Below are 17,824 nucleotides of genomic sequence, written 5' to 3' on the forward strand. Positions count from 1 at the left end.
ACAACGCCGAGCAGCACATGACAAGAAATGCGTTTGCATTTTCTACATGACATTCACGTGTTGCCTTATCTTGACCCCAAAACAGATACTGTATATTTAAAAATGGACCTCTTCCAATTTTTAAGTAGTGTGTCAAAGTCTCGAGTCAGCTCCCCCCAAACGTCTTTTTCTTTTTTTTCATTAAGCCTTTGTTAAGGTCTTTCAAAGTTGTACTTTTGACCCCTGCAATAGTAGATGGTGGATTTGAACCCAGAACCTTCTTGCTGTGAGGCAACAGTGCTGACCGCCTGATTTTGATTTTTAAACAGTCAGTAGCAACAGGTCTGATGGAGTGATGAATCCAGATTTGAAATTTATGGTTCAAATCGTCAATATGTATGGAAAAAGGCAGAAGCATCACTAAAACATGGCGGAGACTCTGTCATGGTGTGAACTGCATTTCTGCCAGTGATGCAGTGCCATCGGGAAAGTGTCTGATTAGCAAAGGGTTCATTCTTCAGAAGCCTGGAGAATTATTCCTGAGCTCATTTCTTTCAAGAAATTACAAGTAAACTTTCCTAATAGAGCTCAGGCTGTGTTGAAGAATAAAGGCTTTGACTGTGACTTTCCAGTCAAAGTTCCTTTTCCTAGCAAAATATAAAGACATTAAAAAGAAATTATAGAGAAAGAAATTATAGAGGGATGACTCAAGGCTTTTCCTTCCTAAGAGCTGTATAGCTAGATGGGCCTGGCCATGATGGACAGTAGGTAATTAATTCTGCTTTAAAAAGAAAAAAAAAGGTAATAACACATTTTAATCTTTTGGCGTAGACTCTGGTTTATACATTCGCCTAACAAAAAGATGCCCGGTTCTCCCAGAAGGAGGCACAAATCTGTTGGGTGTTGCACCAGGAAGGGCATCCAGCACAAACACCTGCCAAATCAACTATGGACTGCTATCTACTTTGGATCCCTTGGGAGTAAGAGAGCAGCTGAAACTAACTTATACAACGTTGACTCTGGAGAAACAGCACAAATAATACATAAATACAGTATTAATGGAGACAGCCTGTATGTAAATGAAGATACTGGGCTTTCCAGTCTGTGTCTACATTGACCTGTGTGCTGTCTCCCATGTGGCCAGCACAGCAGCTTTTACTAAAACCCTCATTTCCTGCCTGCAGCCACCCTGTGGCATCCTCTAATTCCCCCTCTCACTTCCCTTACTCACTTTCTCCATCCTGGGCTTTTCTGTTGCTACTGGTGGACCAGACACAAGCTCTCCTTTTCACCCTCGCGGTCCCTTTCCCTCCTCGCTTACGCTCTCCCATTATTTTTTTGCTCCACCTCTCTAGCTTTCTGCATGGTTCTCAGCATTTCTTTCTCTCCCTGTTTCTACATGCAGCTCACATGCTCAGCTCTCAGCTCCAGTCGCCCAGGCAGGCCAGAGTATTGATGAAGCTGAGCTGTACAAATCTGCCTCCCAGAAGACTGCTCTCTCTCACACATCTATACAACACATTACATACAGGTCATCAACCCACAACTGCTTCCTAAACTAGAATAATTGGACAGCTCTGAGACACACAGCCACTGGGGTTCATCTACAGAGGAATGGTCTCCTGGCATCCCCAGAAAATCAATTAGGTTTATTAACAGGTAGAAAGTCCACTCCATAACTCTTGCTTATTACTTGTAGTATAAATATTGTTTATTATGATAGCAGGCTGATCTTAAATAAGACAAACGGACAATAAATATAAAAATATCTCAGATATCAACATTATGGGAAGAAACAAATCATCTGTTGATATTTTTGAACCTCTAAGCTTTCAACATTAAAAGGCTGAATATACACCAAAATAAAATATCATCTGAATCAGTGTTATCCACTATGTTGATTTCTATTATACTATATAGTGTTTACCCACAGACGTGGCTTCTGAGTTTGAAAAGTTAACCTGATGCAGTGCATTAAACTTGTTTTCTGTTCCACAGTGGTTTAAAGTCCTTTTTCCAGATGAAAATACATTTTGTATTGCATTTGGAGATCAAAGTTCTAGAGTCTGAAGGAAGAATGGAGAGGCTCAGAGTCCAGGGTGTTTGAAGTTCAGTGTGAGTTTGACACAGGTTGTGATGATTTGGGGTCCTCTGCTGCTGGCAGTGATGGTCGCTTCACTGTCTAAAGTCATTGCAGCTGTCAACTGGGAGATTTGAGAGCACTTCACGCTTCCATCTGCTGACAAGCTTTATGGAGATGCCGATTTTCTTTTCCCGCAGGACTTAGCACCTGCATACAGTGCCAAAAATACAACCAAACGGTTTGCTGACCATGTTATTACTTGTTGATTAGCCACCCGACACCACTGAGCTGAACCCCACTGAGAATCTGTAAAGTATTGTCAAGAGGAAGATGGGAAACATCCAACCCAAAAATACAGACAAGCTGAATAGTGCTATCAGACTACCCTGGGCTTCAGTAACACCACAAGCAGATCGCCTCCACTCCACACTGATGCAGTAATTTGTGGAAACATGCCAACTAAGTGTAACTGAATCTAATTTTTAGAACATGTATTAGAAATCCATTTTTGCTCTAAGGAAACATTCTTGTAATTCGAGATGCTGGATTTCTGATTTTCATGAGCTATGAGCCATAATCATCAAAATTAGAATAAAAAAGATTTTCACTTTAAGTGTAATGAATAGATTATATGAAAGTTTATCTTTTTGCATTAAACAATAAAACACACACACACCTTTCAATATATTCTTTTTTTCCCCCAAGATTCACTGGTATGTCAAATATCCAAGAAAACCAGAATAACAGCAGCCTGACGTTGGTGAACTTTAATACAAGAACCAGGGTGTGCACTATTAGGCTAGTGGTTAGTCATCTCCTTTCACGCTTGCTATCTAACAATGGGAAAATATTTAAAAAAAAATATTTGAAATAGAAATGAATGTGCATGTTCAATATGATAAATGGACTGGTTCATATATAGTGCCTTTCTACTCTATTTGAGCACTCAAAGCACATTATACTACATGCCTCCTTCATCCATTTGCATGTGCACTTTTTTATGCCTAAGTGCTTTCTATCTCACACACATTCATACTCCAATGGATGCACAGGAGAGGAACTTGGGGTTCGGCATCTTGCCTGACTGTGCTAAATCATAACTGAGGTCATGCTTCTTCAGGGATGGTTGCAAATTTAAGTTTATGTGCACTTTCTTGGCATGCAAACTGGAGCAGCCAGGGATCAAACCAACAACCTTCGGATTAGTAGATGACCTGCTCTACTTCCTGAACTACAGCCACCCATTATGTAAATAATGGTTATTTTTTCATACTTCCATGTTACAACACTGAAATGTAACCTTTCTGTATGCATTACATACTGTATTTGAGTAAACTCCAAGTTCATCTTGTGTCCTTAGACCAGAGAATAAACACTGTACATCCCAATAAGAATATTAGCATTTAGATTCCCTATTGCCAGTCTGTAAAAACAAAAAAAAGTTATGACTACTGAATGCTATTATACTGGAGTCACTTTTCACAGTCAACAACCTGTAAGCCTTGGTATGCTAATCCAGCTCCACTTAATGAAAGAGGTGATTCACAATGAGCCCAAGCAGCTGAAACTTGCAAAGGCTCGGTCATCCTCTAACAAGCTTACTGGCAATTTTTTTCTATTCTTGGACCTTTATGATGTCATAAAAACGGGGCAGAGTGGCAGTCAATCAGAAGAAAGTTGGTTTAAAGGGAGATGATCTTTATTTATCTTATCTCGGTGAAGCCCCTGAGTTTATCCTGTCTTAAACAAGCTCATTTTGCTGATAACATGCAAAGTCAGTCTATAGAGTCAGTGAGAAAATGCATGCAGCCAGATCGATTTTAATCCAGGCAACTTTAAGCCACAGGATACAGTGAAACTGGTGAGTAACAAATGGCAGGCCCAGGGTAAATCAACATGACATCATTATTCAGCAGTCACCAGTTAGGCATCGACTCTGCACAGCCTTTCTTCCAAACAACTCTCAGCCGATGGTGTTTATTTTAGGCAATGGTCTAGACTTAATAACACAGAGAGAGTTGAACTGAGTAAGCAGGTATAAGTTAAAAAGATTTAAAACAACTACACTAATATTTATTGAGCGATGGTAAATTAGTGTCAGATATTTTCATACTAAATTCTCCAGGTAGCTTGGAAGCAACATCTCAAATTTTAATTGCTCCTGTTGCTTACTTGTGAAGATTTGATATTGGGATTTGTCACCTTTTTTCAACAGCAAATTAGGTGTTCAAAGCTAAACTGCGATTTTCAACCATATGAACAGTGTCACTAAACCCTGCTATAAATGTTGCCGTGAGATGGAATCAGTCTACAATCAGTCTAATATCTGTCTGCAATTGAATTGGGCCAAGTTGGCAATTGCATCCAATCTGTCTCTGATAATACAGGAAACAACTGCAGCAAATCATTCAAAAACCCATATCTGTTGCACTCTATATAGACAGAAATGTACATTTCACTTTTACATTTGTGATGAGGAAGCTTCCTGCTCCAAAGGAACACAACCACAGTGCAACCAGCTGAGTTGTGCTCAATGGCAACGATTAATTCAGACTGATAGCAACACATTGACAGTCTGGCTGCATTTATAAATTAGAAGGCAGTTATTTGCAAACCTTTAACTAACTCTCTGAGAGTGATTGCAGTGCACATCAGACTGTAACTGTTGCAAAAAGGTTGCCTTATATCAGGCAACCTGCACAATCCCCTTGCAATCAAGAGTAGTTATGAATGTGCAAACACCCTCAAATTCTAGGCAACCATTTAATCACCGCAAGGTGCAATCGGTCACAGAACGGGAAAAAATTCTATACAATCACCAAGCAGCCACCGACGTTTTTGTTGATGCAAGGAGGTCGCTTGTCTGTTTTTACTTTTGTGACTGAGCCATTACTTTGACTGAATTAGGAGGCAGTTTGTCAAGCTAAGTGTGTTTTTTTCCAGCTGAGCAGCTTTAATTTCATTTTTCTCGTCTAACCTTATCACAGGATGGAGGAGCATGTTCATAGTATACCCTGAGCACACATTTATTTAATAAAAGATCAACATTTGGTGTCCATCTATCAATACAATACTGCAACACAAAATAGCACGCTATTATCCTGTACTATGCACTCGTATTTGTTTCCCCCACTCCTAGTTATAATGGCTTTATAACGACAATAATGGGTTTATACTTTAAGAAACTGTGAATTGATTAGACATATATTACAAGCACTTGACAGATTAATCAATAGTAAGAGTACCAGATCTGCTATAAGAACTTTTTTCTTTTTTAAAGTTATACTGCTCCACAATCTGGTAATCTAGACCCTGCACACAAAAAAGTCCTGCATCTTTGTTCTCTGACCTGGGCCTGATTTGGGTGAGAAAAAGTCAAATTAGTGAACAAAGTCAATACAAGAAAACTTTCAAGACTCCACTATCCATCTTTCTCACACACAGAAAACCAGTAGTCCAATCAGTCAGGCTAAAAGAAAGGAAAAACTGCTGATCAAAGAAAACAGTAAGATCGGGTTACTCTGTTCATTTGATAACCTGAACCTCAAAGGGCCACAAAAGCAAAATCCAGATGATAAAAACTTGAACTTAGTGTGAACTTTCTTTAGTCTGCAACCAATATGAAAGTATATCCACCTACAGACGTCTCACATTTTCACACACACATGCACACACACACACACACACACACACACACACGTAGTCAATACTGTGTTGCGTTAATGGATAAATCCAATAAATAATAGCACTGTGTTCGCATTGGCCAGGCAGGCCTGGTACATGACAAGTGATAAAAGCTTGGAAAAGACTTTGAAGGCCAGAGTTGTAGCTGCAAGGCCAATACATCGGTTTCTTTGCTCCACAAATACGCTGCGCCGAGCAATTCACTCAAACATGTGACTGAGCCAGTTCTTGTGTTGATGGTCTTTAAACATCAAAGCAACACTGAGCATGTGGTTTCTCACACATCATGGTTTTGTGTGAAAAAAATATGCACATATTTGTTTCTGAGTCAATGAGAAGACAAAAGTCTCAAATGCATTGCTGAATTGCAACATTCCTCCTGTCAGTATCTGATCAACAGTGAAAGACAAACAGCGAGATGGACATCGTCCATTAAAAGACCATAATGAAGTGCAGTAAATAAAGTCTTTAAACAGATAGTTTATACTGCCTTAAAGTTAAATGCATGTATTTTCCTTCCGCTGTATATGTTTTTCAAATAAATAAGACTTCCACTGTAAGGCTACACTTAACACAAACAAATTGACATGTATTGGTAATCCTGACCTAGTTCACCTAGTTGAGACTGATAGCAAATGAGAGTTGCACCAACGACAACATACAGCTGAAGCTAAGATCTTTTGCAGGTATTTGATCACAAACATCTTTAAGACCAACATTAATTTATTTAAGAAGACTGACAATGATTCTACTACTTATTTCAGTCTGCATATTATAAGGCTAAGATACAGAAAGGGTCGACTTTGCATCTTTTTTTTTTTTTTTTTTTTTTTTAAATGACATCAGAAACAGCAGTATGCGACATTACGTGATGGCAGAGCTTCAGTTCATCCTTTGTCATTTTTATTTTTTATTTTTATTTATTTATTTATTTTAATAAATAGGACAGGGGGAATGAATGAGAGAAAGAGGGGGAGAGAAAGAAAGAAAACCAAAGGGGAGAAGAGACGGTGAGAAGGGGGGGGAAGAGAGAGAGAAAAAAAAAAAAGAACTCCTGGGTCACCTGTATGGAGAAAAAAAAAACAAAACAAAAAAAAAAAACAAACAAACAGAGGAGACAGCAAACAACAAAGAGCAACATAATAATAGAGAAAACAAAGCACCATCACAATAAACTAGCTAGTCATAGATATCAATATTTACTAAATAATAAACGATATTGTGCAGCACGCAAGATAGACAGCGCACAGTGTGCTTTGAGGCAGCAGCCAAGAAAGCTTTAGTCCGCGTCTGTGGGTCTACTACTTATTTCAGTCTGCATATTATAAGGCTAAGATACAGAAAGGGTCGACTTTGCATCTGATTTGCCAGCGATTATGACTGCCAAAAATAATAAATAAATAAAGACGGCTAACTCATACTGCCCCACAGACTGTGATAGTAAAAAAAAAGGTTAAGCCTTGCCTTATAACTGATAACTGATCTGTGGAAAGTGCAAAAAACACTCCTGTGCATCAAGTGAAACACACAAAGAAAATGCATGAATACATCTCATAATCTCATAATAAAGGCTGTAAAACGTTGCAGTGCAGCCGTTAAGGGACCCTACAAATACTTATGTCAATAATAATAAATAATAATAATTAACACTCTTTTGATTATAAGTATATTTGTCCCTTTTTACTCTTTTTACCACCAGAGAGGGAGACACACGGCCCCTCATCTCACTAGCAGCTGAAGAAGTTGGCGTTAACAACACTAATAGCAGTGACCCTGTAGCCACACCAGCTGTCTGTTATCATTAAGGTAGCAGCTAGCAGCTATGGCTAATAATAAAATGATAAGGTTAATGTGGGAGATAAGCAGTAAATGCTATCAGTCTTGCTCATTCGCAATGTTAACAGGCAGTGTTAAACGGACAGAGAGACAGACAACTTAACAGGATAACCCAGACATCTATTTCTTGAAAGTGTCATGTTTCTCTTAAGGACACAGACTGATACAGAGAAAACCCCACCAGCGGCTAGACGGAAACAGTAGTAGTCTATCCAAGCTGCCATAGGCTGAGAGGCGGAGTACACCCTGGACAGGTCACCCCTCTGTCACAAAAATAAGACAGAGAGGATTCACACTCATATTCACACCTGTTGGCAATTAAGAATCACCAATTAACCTAACTCTATGTCTTTGGACTGTGAGAGGAAGCCAGAGTATCCGGGGAGAACATGCAAGCTCCACACAGAAAGGCCAGATGGCAGATTTAAACATCAGGGCCTTCTTGCTGTAAGGTAACAGTGTTAAACACCATGCTGCCCTGATTGTGGATCACTGTGCTGAATACTTGGTCTCAGTTTCAAATTTGGTACAACCATAAACACCTCGTAACCTCACCGCTGGGTCCTTTTTATACAAACCTTCCTGTCCTTGCTTATGTTTCCACTTGAATTAGTTCAAACAAAGGACGCTGTATCTGCTTAAATTTCAAAGACATCAAAGTCAAGTGACAACGCACTGCTTACATAAAAGTAGCACAAATGAAATTTTACTATTTATCTACGTTATTAAGGCTCAAGATAAAAGGTGTGTTTGTGAGTGTATGTGAGTTGTTGTGGTTTCTAAACAGAAAAGCCCATCTCAAACGGCAGAAGGCAGAAGATGGGAATGGATGTGGATAAAAGTCCATGAAAACGCCATTTAAACAGGAGTGTAAATCTACCAAAGAGAAACCGAGAGAGAGACTGTGATTGTGCTTGAGAGTCTGTGTATGAGCTTACTTTGATTCAACTGTGACCCTGACCTGAATAAGCATCTCATTACAGGGATGGATAAATGGTTGTATGAATAAATGGATGGATGCATGTGTGACCTATTTTTTTAAAAACACCACGTGAGAGAAAGAGCACAAGATCAAGAGACACAGACAGTGAGATAAAGACATAACTGCTTCTGACAGACGTCAGGGATCAAACAGTTTACATTTATATATTTTAATTTCACTCTGACACTTTGTTTGCTGACTCACTTTAATACCTTCTAATATTTCCTTGTTTTATTTCGCTTTCAAATATTTTCCTTTAGCAAAATCTGTTCTCATTTTATTAATAATTATGGTAATCTTGCTCTTTTTATTAACATTTGTACTTAATTAGCTCAATTTTTTTTAACAGAGCTCCTTCTTTCGTTTAGTTTTTATCTTATAAAACAATTTAGCTCTTATTTAAGAGACAGACGCTTGTCAGTCAAGATAGGAAATTGCTCATCTACCTCTGCTCCAGAACCCTATTACATCCACACAGGCTCCACTATGGGACCTCTCTTATTTACACATGCTTTCCCTCGGCTCGATTTTTAAAAAATATAAGACTGCATCTTGCTGTTATGCAGATGACACACAACCTTACCTACTCGTTTCACAAAGAATGGTTGGTTGAAGAACCTGTTCAGCTGTGTGGAGAACATCAGATCCTAGATGCCAATGAATATCATTCAGATGAATGATAAGAAAAGTGAAGTGATCATTTTTGGACCAGCTTAGTTTCCAGTATCAGCTCTACTCTTGGTCTTCTGTGTGCTAATTTTCAAAATCAGCTTACAGATCTACGTGTTTTATTGACAGTTTATTGAATTTTAATAAACAAGAGAAAAAAGGCTGTGAAAGGCAGCTTTTACCATCTTAGATATATTGCAAAAGTAAAGTCATTGTTATCCCCAGTAGACCTCAGCACAATAATCCATGCATTTATTATTTCTCGACTGGACAACTATAATGCAGAACATCTTTTCTGGCTCGCTGATTACTAGTGAAAAAAAAAGAGGTGTTTCTACATTTTTACTCTTTGTTTTTTAAGCCATTAATGGGTTAGCCCCACATTACATTTCTGATCTGCTTATAACACATTCTGCCTCCAGACTTTGGAATAATATCCCATTTCAAATCATATCTATAATAATCTGAATTTAAAGACTCATGGTTTTTTAATCCTTGCTTTTAGTTCGTTCAAAGTTTTTTTTAAATGGTGTGTAAAGTCCATGTTTATTTTATTCCTATGTTTATCCTTGCCATGTAATTCCCAGTGTTTATTTCCCTATTGACTCTTTGTTCCTCTAATATATTCCTGTATAGTGCAATCTGATGATATCAAATGCAAAGCACTTTGTGCCATTTCCTGTTATTTAGGCTGTTGTGCTCATACATTTTTTTTCTTTTTTGGCTGTTGTACTAAAGGAATGTGCTGCCCTACACCATCATCAAGCTGCAGTGTATACTGTCAAAACTGTTCTATATTTTATAAAGCTTGTTATCAATCATTCACCCTGATAGAGAATATAAACTGTGGAACTGATGACCTGTATGATAAACTACATTAGTGAAAATAATTTCACCATGTCAGCTTTTTTTAAAATCAGAAATGATCAGAAATGCAAAAACCTACTGTAAGCATGTAAAAATACATGCTTTTCACACTTTTACAACTAAAGTTTAATAAAGAAGCGCTGGCAGTAAATCAGTCAATAATAGCACGCCAGATTCAGGAACTGGCACCTGCGTAATCTGATATGTAACCATAAACTGAAGCACAGATGTGCCAAAACATGTTTGAGGCACACTTAACACTTCACACAGTGTGATCAAAAATTAACCACATTTAATCAAGCGTCAGGGTTTCTTGATCGCCAAGTATTGAAAGTATTACATAACTGCAGCATCTCTAAAGGGATATTCTACAGGTCAGAGTGCAAAGGAACTCAGCTAAATTCTTTTTTTAAAATAAATAGTTTGTTTATATATTGTGTTTCTTCCAGATATCAATGCCATAAAAGTGTAGTTCGTTTAGAAATTCATTTAGAAACATAAAAGTAACTAATTTAGAAATTTATATCACATAATGAAGGTATTTTTGAGGGGAACGCATTACATTAAAACAAACAACTGCTGTCACATCTGTTAGTGAGCTGATAATAGCCAAATATTTTTTAATAACTAATGCATTGTCTGAGCAGTTTATTGAGCAAATATTTTGTTGTTGCAGTATCTCAATGTTGTAATATACTGCTTTTATGTTCTTATATTTGGGGGGAGGATCTACTGAATTTTGAGGAATATTATTGTTGATTAGCCTCCAAAGAAAAATGCTAGCTACAATGCTAGCTACAGAGTGGAGGGGTTCTTTTCAGGGGTTTTTTGTTGGTTTTTGTTGTTGTTGTTGTGTGTGTGTGTGTATGGATGGGGGGGGGGGGGGGGGGGGGTAGTTTAGGTCCTTTCACCATTGCAGCATTTAAAGGGCTAATGGCGAGCCAGCATCCATTACAGGACACCTGTAGGGCCATTGCATGAGTCATGTTTTATTTACAAGACAATTATGGAGTCTGTTCTCTATTTTCTTGGAACATCTGCCTTTATAAACGTCTATTTTTGCGCACATCTGGTTTCACTATGACTGTCCAGGTGTTTGGGACATTCCAGCACATTCCAGCCACCAGCAGCCACCCTGGGGTGTCTGCACCGTTGGTATCACCTAATTGATGCCTTCTTCGGCTGCTGGTGACGTCGCTCCAATAGCGTCACGCCATGAAGAAAGCCTCCCACTCTCTCCACTCCAATTCACATGCACTTTACGCAGCCACTGCGCTGCTGGCACGCCAGCCTCGGCTGCAACTACTCACGCCGGCAAAATCACGCCGAACTGCGCGTGCACCCATACCGTAAAGCTGCCTGGCAAAACCAGGAAACAACGCACCGGGAGAGCCAAGAAAAGTTACATAACACCATGCCAGAGACTCCCCACACGGGTTAGGCGATGTAAGTGGGCGTTTACTCCGTGCCAGTCTGGTGCTGCCATCGCTAAAAAATAAAACGGAATTGAGCCGTGACATCTGTCAATCCTCGCTTTGAAACCCTAGTTTTAAAAAAATCTACCAAGAAACCATCTGTGCTGGAAGCTCAGGCATGCAAAATAAACTACACGAGTATGTGCAGGCTGTAAGCGGTGCAGGACCCAGTCGTTTTGGGGGAATCAGGTGGAGACCCGGGGACCACACCGTCCACATATAATGTAAGTGGTAACTCGAAACACTCCACGGGACCCCGCCTGTAGATGAAAATACCAGCCCGTGCCATATGTCCACGGTCATACCGCCGACGCACCGGCAAGCAGCGCTTGTGTCACACAGAGAGGGACCCGCTGTCAGTAAACAAACACTTCACGTCCACACTTCCTCGCTGCCGCCCCGCTTACCTGCGATGGTGACCCGCTTTATCCTTCTTCCCCTTCGGCCTCCTCTTTCTAGCCTGGATGGCCATCACTGCCGATCCGAGGTTACATTCATTCACAGGCACAGACGAGTCCGGGGAAGGGTGTAGGAGGAAAGGTGGCGGTGGGGGAGAGAGAACAATCACACATCATCAACGAGGCTGGATGGCGTTTAGCATACCCTCAAGGGCTACGTACACCCATAACTTCCGCCACCAGGAGTGGGTTAGCGTAGCTAAGTTGGAGGATGAGTTATACGCACCTTTCCTGGAGCTCATGTTTCCTCCTCTTCCCTCAGCAGGAGCGGGCAGCACGGCGGCAGCAGCAGCAGCCAGGTCCCCCTGAGTGTCTCAGAATCACTCTCTCACTCACACTAACCCCTCTGCCGATCGATGACATGCACGCCCTCTGTCGTTTCAAACAGGGGTCTGCAAGCAGACCTACGCGGACCAGCGACACACAAAATACTCTGGGTGTAACAGCATCTTATTTTGGAGTTGTTTTTTTCCCCTCAGGAACAGAAAAATAAATAAATAAATGCAGTTTAAAATGGAAAATATATTTATTAGAACCGTATAAGCTTTTGTGTAATACACACTGGTAGTGATGGTGTTCATTCAGGGAATAATGTTAAATGATTGGAATGAGGAGCTGAACCGAACTGCTGGTAGTTCATAAAAATACAGCATATAAGCAGACATCTCATTTGAAAAAAAAAAACCTTCATAATGTACTTGCTATGTTATTGCGTGTTCACATGCTAGTACGAGGTGTCGGCTGTATTTGTGTATGATTGTTGTTACAGTCTATGTTCTCCTCTTGGCCAGATCACTCTTTGAAGAAGAGATTGATTCTTTTATTAACCAAGGATTTAAATCCTTGGTTAAAAAAGGACGGATTCCAACCCACTTTAATGGATCCCAACCCAGGTAAAGTGGGTTGTAATCCATGTTAATCCATGATGCGACTGGTGACGGTGGACACCATGAACTCACTGTTATGTTCAGGGAATCAGTTTGAGATAATTTCAGCCAGGTCCATCCCTTTATGAGGGATCAAGTCGGGAACAATATTCAAGTATGCTGACATTACAGTAAAGCATGGTTGGTACGAAGTGGCCCAAAGTGCTCTAGGAAAATATCCCCTACTGTTACACCATCACCATCAACCTGAGCCATAACATTTTGTCAGTCTCCTGTCGCTCAATCACAGTGAGCTTATGGGAATTTTAGCCTCAGTTTCCTACACTCCGCTGACAGGAGTGGCACCGGTAGTGATCTTCAGCTGGTGTAGCTCATCTGCTTCAAGGTTCAACATGTTGTGTGTTCAGAGATACTCTTCTGCATGTCTTGATTGTAGTGAGTAGTAATTAGTGTGAATGCTTGAAAAGCATTCACAGTATTGTTCTTCTAATCTTTATTCTTCTATTTTATTATTATCTATTCCGTACGTTTTTTGAAAGCCTACTCCTTCAAAACCGTTCAACTTAGAAAAACCATTCAAACACCATTAGATTCCTATTCTTTTGGACATGATTGCTTGTATTTTTCTCATTTTTAACATTTATATTTTTAATTTTATTCAACTTTATTCAACAAAAATTTCCCATGTATTTCAATGGGGAGACCCTTCAAATTCTCATTCAACTTACTCATTTTTAAACTCTTACTACTTCAACATACGTTCACATAGAGCCACCATTCAAACTTTAAAACGAAGACAAGACATTCAACTATTCAACTTGTATTTATCTTTTCAATATCTATTATACTTTTTCTTCAGTTCCAGTTTAAGTTTCATGATGTTTTTTCACCCGTTTCAGAGTTTATAATGGGTGTGTATGGGACGGAATGTTGGGGCTAGAGTGAGGCAGCTCAACTGCTAGAGTGAGAGGAGCAAAAAAAATAATCTTAAAATCTTTTTTAAAACTGCTGCTGTGTCCGCAGCGTTTGCTCTACAGGTATGATTTTACCCTCAAAACGTAGCCATGGCTGTCCTCTTTCATCCAATGTGTTTACTATTGTACTAGGTGTTATGGTTCTTTCATAAATGTCACCAATGCACAGCCTCCTCCCTCCAACTCTTCCATAGACTCTAATGTTAAAATGGCTCAGAAGGTTCGTTTGAAAATCAGAAGAGCATGGTGTCTTTCCACTGTCACCACGTCCATATAATAAACTCCACGGACATGAAAACTGAGAATTTGGTAGACTAGACATTGCTGTCGCTCACAGTGAAAGAATTTTGTCAATACGACTTTTACTTTTCATTTGGGAACGATTTGTTTCGGCCTGACTTTTCTGTTCATTTTAAGCAGCAAAAGTGAGGTGCATGTCTGTGTCCGTGTGTATGGAGCCATTGGGTGCGGTCACTATAGCAACCAGGCTCACACCTGCCTGCTTAACGAGCTCTCTCTGCCACTCTGCCAAAATTAATCTTAAACACTTCTCTTTCAACTGCTGCTGTGTCCACAGTGTTAAAGCCATCATTTTACCCTCAAAACGTCACCATCGTTGTTCTTTTTCCAACATCTTGTCTTTCAAAGCTCAGAGATGTAAACTTTTTAAACTGTGTGGGTCCAAGTGGAGGGATCACATTTTAGTCATTCAGTGATTCAAAGAATATGACCTTTTAATATTCATTCAGATGTTTTCTGACTCTAAATGTTCTTTTCTCATTTCTTAGGTTTTTCTAATTTACAATTAAAACATTTTCAGCTTTTTTCCAACTTCTTCTTCTGTGTAACCTTCAGCTTAGCAGTTCAGCACTTTTGTTTTCAGGTTAAATTCGGGTTTTTTTTTTTTATCTCATTCAAAATTTTTAACTTAAATTCAGTAATTATTTCATTTCAATGCATACATTCAGATTCAAGCATTCACACTGCAGTTTCTTCAGAAAATGCACTTTCTAGTTTAAATTACTCTTGCCTACCTATCAGCTCAAAGCAGTTGGCCATTCTCCTTTGACCTCTGACATCAACAGTCACTGGATATTTCTTCTTTTTATGGACCTACAGATGATTTGTGGGAATGTTAATATTTTCCAAAATCAGCTATAATCACATGATTTGGTATTCTGGAGAATTAAACTGTTTCATAAGCTCTCCATGTTCCCTGACATCAACCCTCTGTGTTTGTTAACAAAGAGGTGCTTTAATGACACGACTGCAGCATGAAGCTTTCTCCTGGCGCGCCGAAAAGGCACCGCTGGGATTCGAACCCAGGATCTCCTGTTTACTAGACAGGCGCTTTAACCAACTAAGCCACGGCGCCGTTGTGCAACGTGTCATAGCCGCAATGGCGCAACGATCAATGTAGGCAATATTGCCGAAGAAAATAGAGTTCAATTTAAAACTGGCTGTGCCATAAAATAATACACAGCCAGAGATGCTGTAAAAAAAACACAGAGGTTATAACTAAAATGCATGTAAGAGCCGTTAAATTTACATTTTACACATTAGTACAGGACTCGGTGCTAAAGGCGTACTAAGCATACAGTGGACCACCTTTACAGGCTACACAACAAACCGAAGGACAAACTAGCCACTTCAAGCCACACCATGCATCATACAGTGATACACTCATAAATGGATAGTGCACTGTAGCCACAGCAGTAAACGTGCAAAAACACATATCTTACAGCAGGAAACAGAGACACTTTCTCTCGTGGATTGATGAACTCACCAAACACCGGGGCCGTTGACCGTTGTGAGCGCAGAATGTGCTCATCACTACTTCCGGTAGGGTCATGCTTAAAATTCTGATTAGTGGGCACAGTGATCTTCTTGGACAGTTCTGGACCCCCAAAGGCCGTCCATAACGCCCACCACTAAATTGTGATGCTTGATGATGATGTTCAGCTGATACTAAGAGGCCCAAAGTGTGGCAAGAGAATATGACACACCATAACACAACCAGCAGCAGCCTTAACTGCCGATACAAGACACGATGGCTCCTTGCTTTCATGTTGTTCTGACCCTAACCATCTGAATGTGACAGCAGAAATGGAGACTCGTCAGACAAAGCAACATTTTTCCAATCTTCTGGCTCATTTTGTCGAGCTCATGTAACCCCCCCCCCCCCCCCCCCCCCCAAAAAACAAACAAACAAACAAAAAACCACTACATTTTGGGAAATATTTGTGGGTGTTTTCTTGTTTGTTTGTTTTTGTGCTATTATATCAAAAGAAGTCTTTAAAGTCAAAACCAGGATAATAGTTTAAAATGCCACCCAATGTGACATTTATTAATCAGATTTACTTAATTAATCCCAGAAAAAGTAATTATATTGAACATAAAAAAACCCAAAACAAACAAACAAACAAACAAAACACTAAATTTTTGGAAATGTTTGTGGGTGTTTTCTTGTTTGTTTGTTTGTTTTTGTACTATTTGAACACTAAAGTGGCCCTTCAGTGAGATGACAGTGCCAGCAGTGGCCCACAACTCATTTAAATTGGAGACCCCTTCTATAGACGAATGTGTGGAAAAATCCTAGCTGGTCAGCTTCAGCTTCTGAAATACTCAGAGCCTTCTGAAACACAAGTCCTTCTGCCATGAACAACTATGAGAAGTTCAAAGTCACTTAAATCACCTTTCTTTCCAATTCTGATGCTTCAACTTCAACAGGATGTCTTTAACGCGTCTAAATACACTGAGTTGTTATCATGTAATTGGCTGATTAGATATTTGTGTCAATGAGCAACTGAAGAAGTGTACCTAATGCAGTGGTCGGTGACTGTATGGTGCACCTTACTGTTTGCTAATGTCACAAAACATTGCATGTGAAAGGCTGCTATGTTTCTTCAGGACTTATCAATATGTAACTGTTCTTCTTGCCATCAAACTGCTTTTATCTTTGCCTCCCATTTAGATTGAATGAAATTACAATTATTTCTGTTTTTATTGTTAAAAGAAAAAAATAGGTAATATAAGTAAATCCTAATTACAACACAAAAATATTTTAGAAAGAAAAGCAAACTTAAATGATACTTTGCACAGTATCTATAAAAGGTTCGGAGGCACGTAAACTGAGTAAAAAGATGCCCACAGTGAGTTTCAATCTGTCTGCCGTCAGAAAGCAACATGGTCACATTACTTTCAAATCCAGGTTCACTTCCTGCTGTGCCACAATGCAAGCTCAAATCCTTTTTCCCTCCACAAACAAAAGCCTTCTGCCATTTTCCACAGTCTTTCATGCTTCTATCTCGTCCAGAATCACAGGCTCTGTCTGTGACCTATCATTATGGGATTAATTCTTCAGCTCCCTGTAGTTACTCACTGTTTTAATATAAGTAGAGAGGAGCTGACTTAAGCAACATGATGTGAGGATATGTGACCTTACGGCCACAGATCACAGTGGGGTAAAAATATAACAGATCTTCCTCGTCTGTCAGTTACATCTTTCAGTCTTTGGCCTGCTGGGAACAGTTGCTGTGTCTGAAATCTTAGCCCCAGCTCATACAGGCCAAATACAATAACAAAGAGGAAGTGGTTCAGTTTCCGCCTCTAACATTTCATGGTTAGATATAATGAAACAACACTCATTAAAAATATTCTGATGATGTTTTAAACTATTTTGTTTAATAGTGGTACTTTCTTGTATTATATTCAGCTTTTATGTTGAATTTTATATTGAACAAAATTTTAGGAAAGGCTTATGCTCCTTCCATAGACTGTATATAGAAGATGGACATATAGTAGCTTCCAGACCTCTAATGTCTTTACATTAGAGGCCTGGGAGCTTAAGCCTCCCTTTAATGGCCATCAGGGGGCGATACCACTTGTTTCAAAGAGGCATCCGAGTGAAACTTGCCCTAATTTTTCTGA

At 39.4% G+C, this 17,824-nt stretch overlaps 1 protein-coding gene across 3 annotated transcripts in view; it reads right to left on the bottom strand.

The window, feature by feature from the left end:
• Positions 1–15,007, bottom strand: part of srpk2 (SRSF protein kinase 2) — a 76,318-nt gene extending 61,311 nt beyond the window's left edge. For all 3 annotated transcript variants that reach the window (XR_014278134.1, XM_082542478.1, XM_082542477.1), the window contains exons 1-3: positions 14,929–15,007; positions 12,260–12,437; positions 11,983–12,049 (exon numbers count right to left, since the gene is read on the bottom strand). Coding sequence is in view for 2 of the 3 variants with exons in the window: in XM_082542478.1 (XP_082398604.1) it covers positions 11,983–12,049; positions 12,260–12,275 (83 nt within the window). In the remaining variant the exon portion in view is untranslated. The remainder of the gene's footprint in view (positions 1–11,982; positions 12,050–12,259; positions 12,438–14,928) is intronic.
• Between the last annotated feature and the right edge of the window lie 2,817 nt (positions 15,008–17,824).

The sequence above is a fragment of the Aulonocara stuartgranti genome (genome assembly GCF_965226115.1).
Source record: "Aulonocara stuartgranti genome assembly, chromosome: 7".
Classification (NCBI taxonomy): domain Eukaryota; kingdom Metazoa; phylum Chordata; class Actinopteri; order Cichliformes; family Cichlidae; genus Aulonocara; species Aulonocara stuartgranti.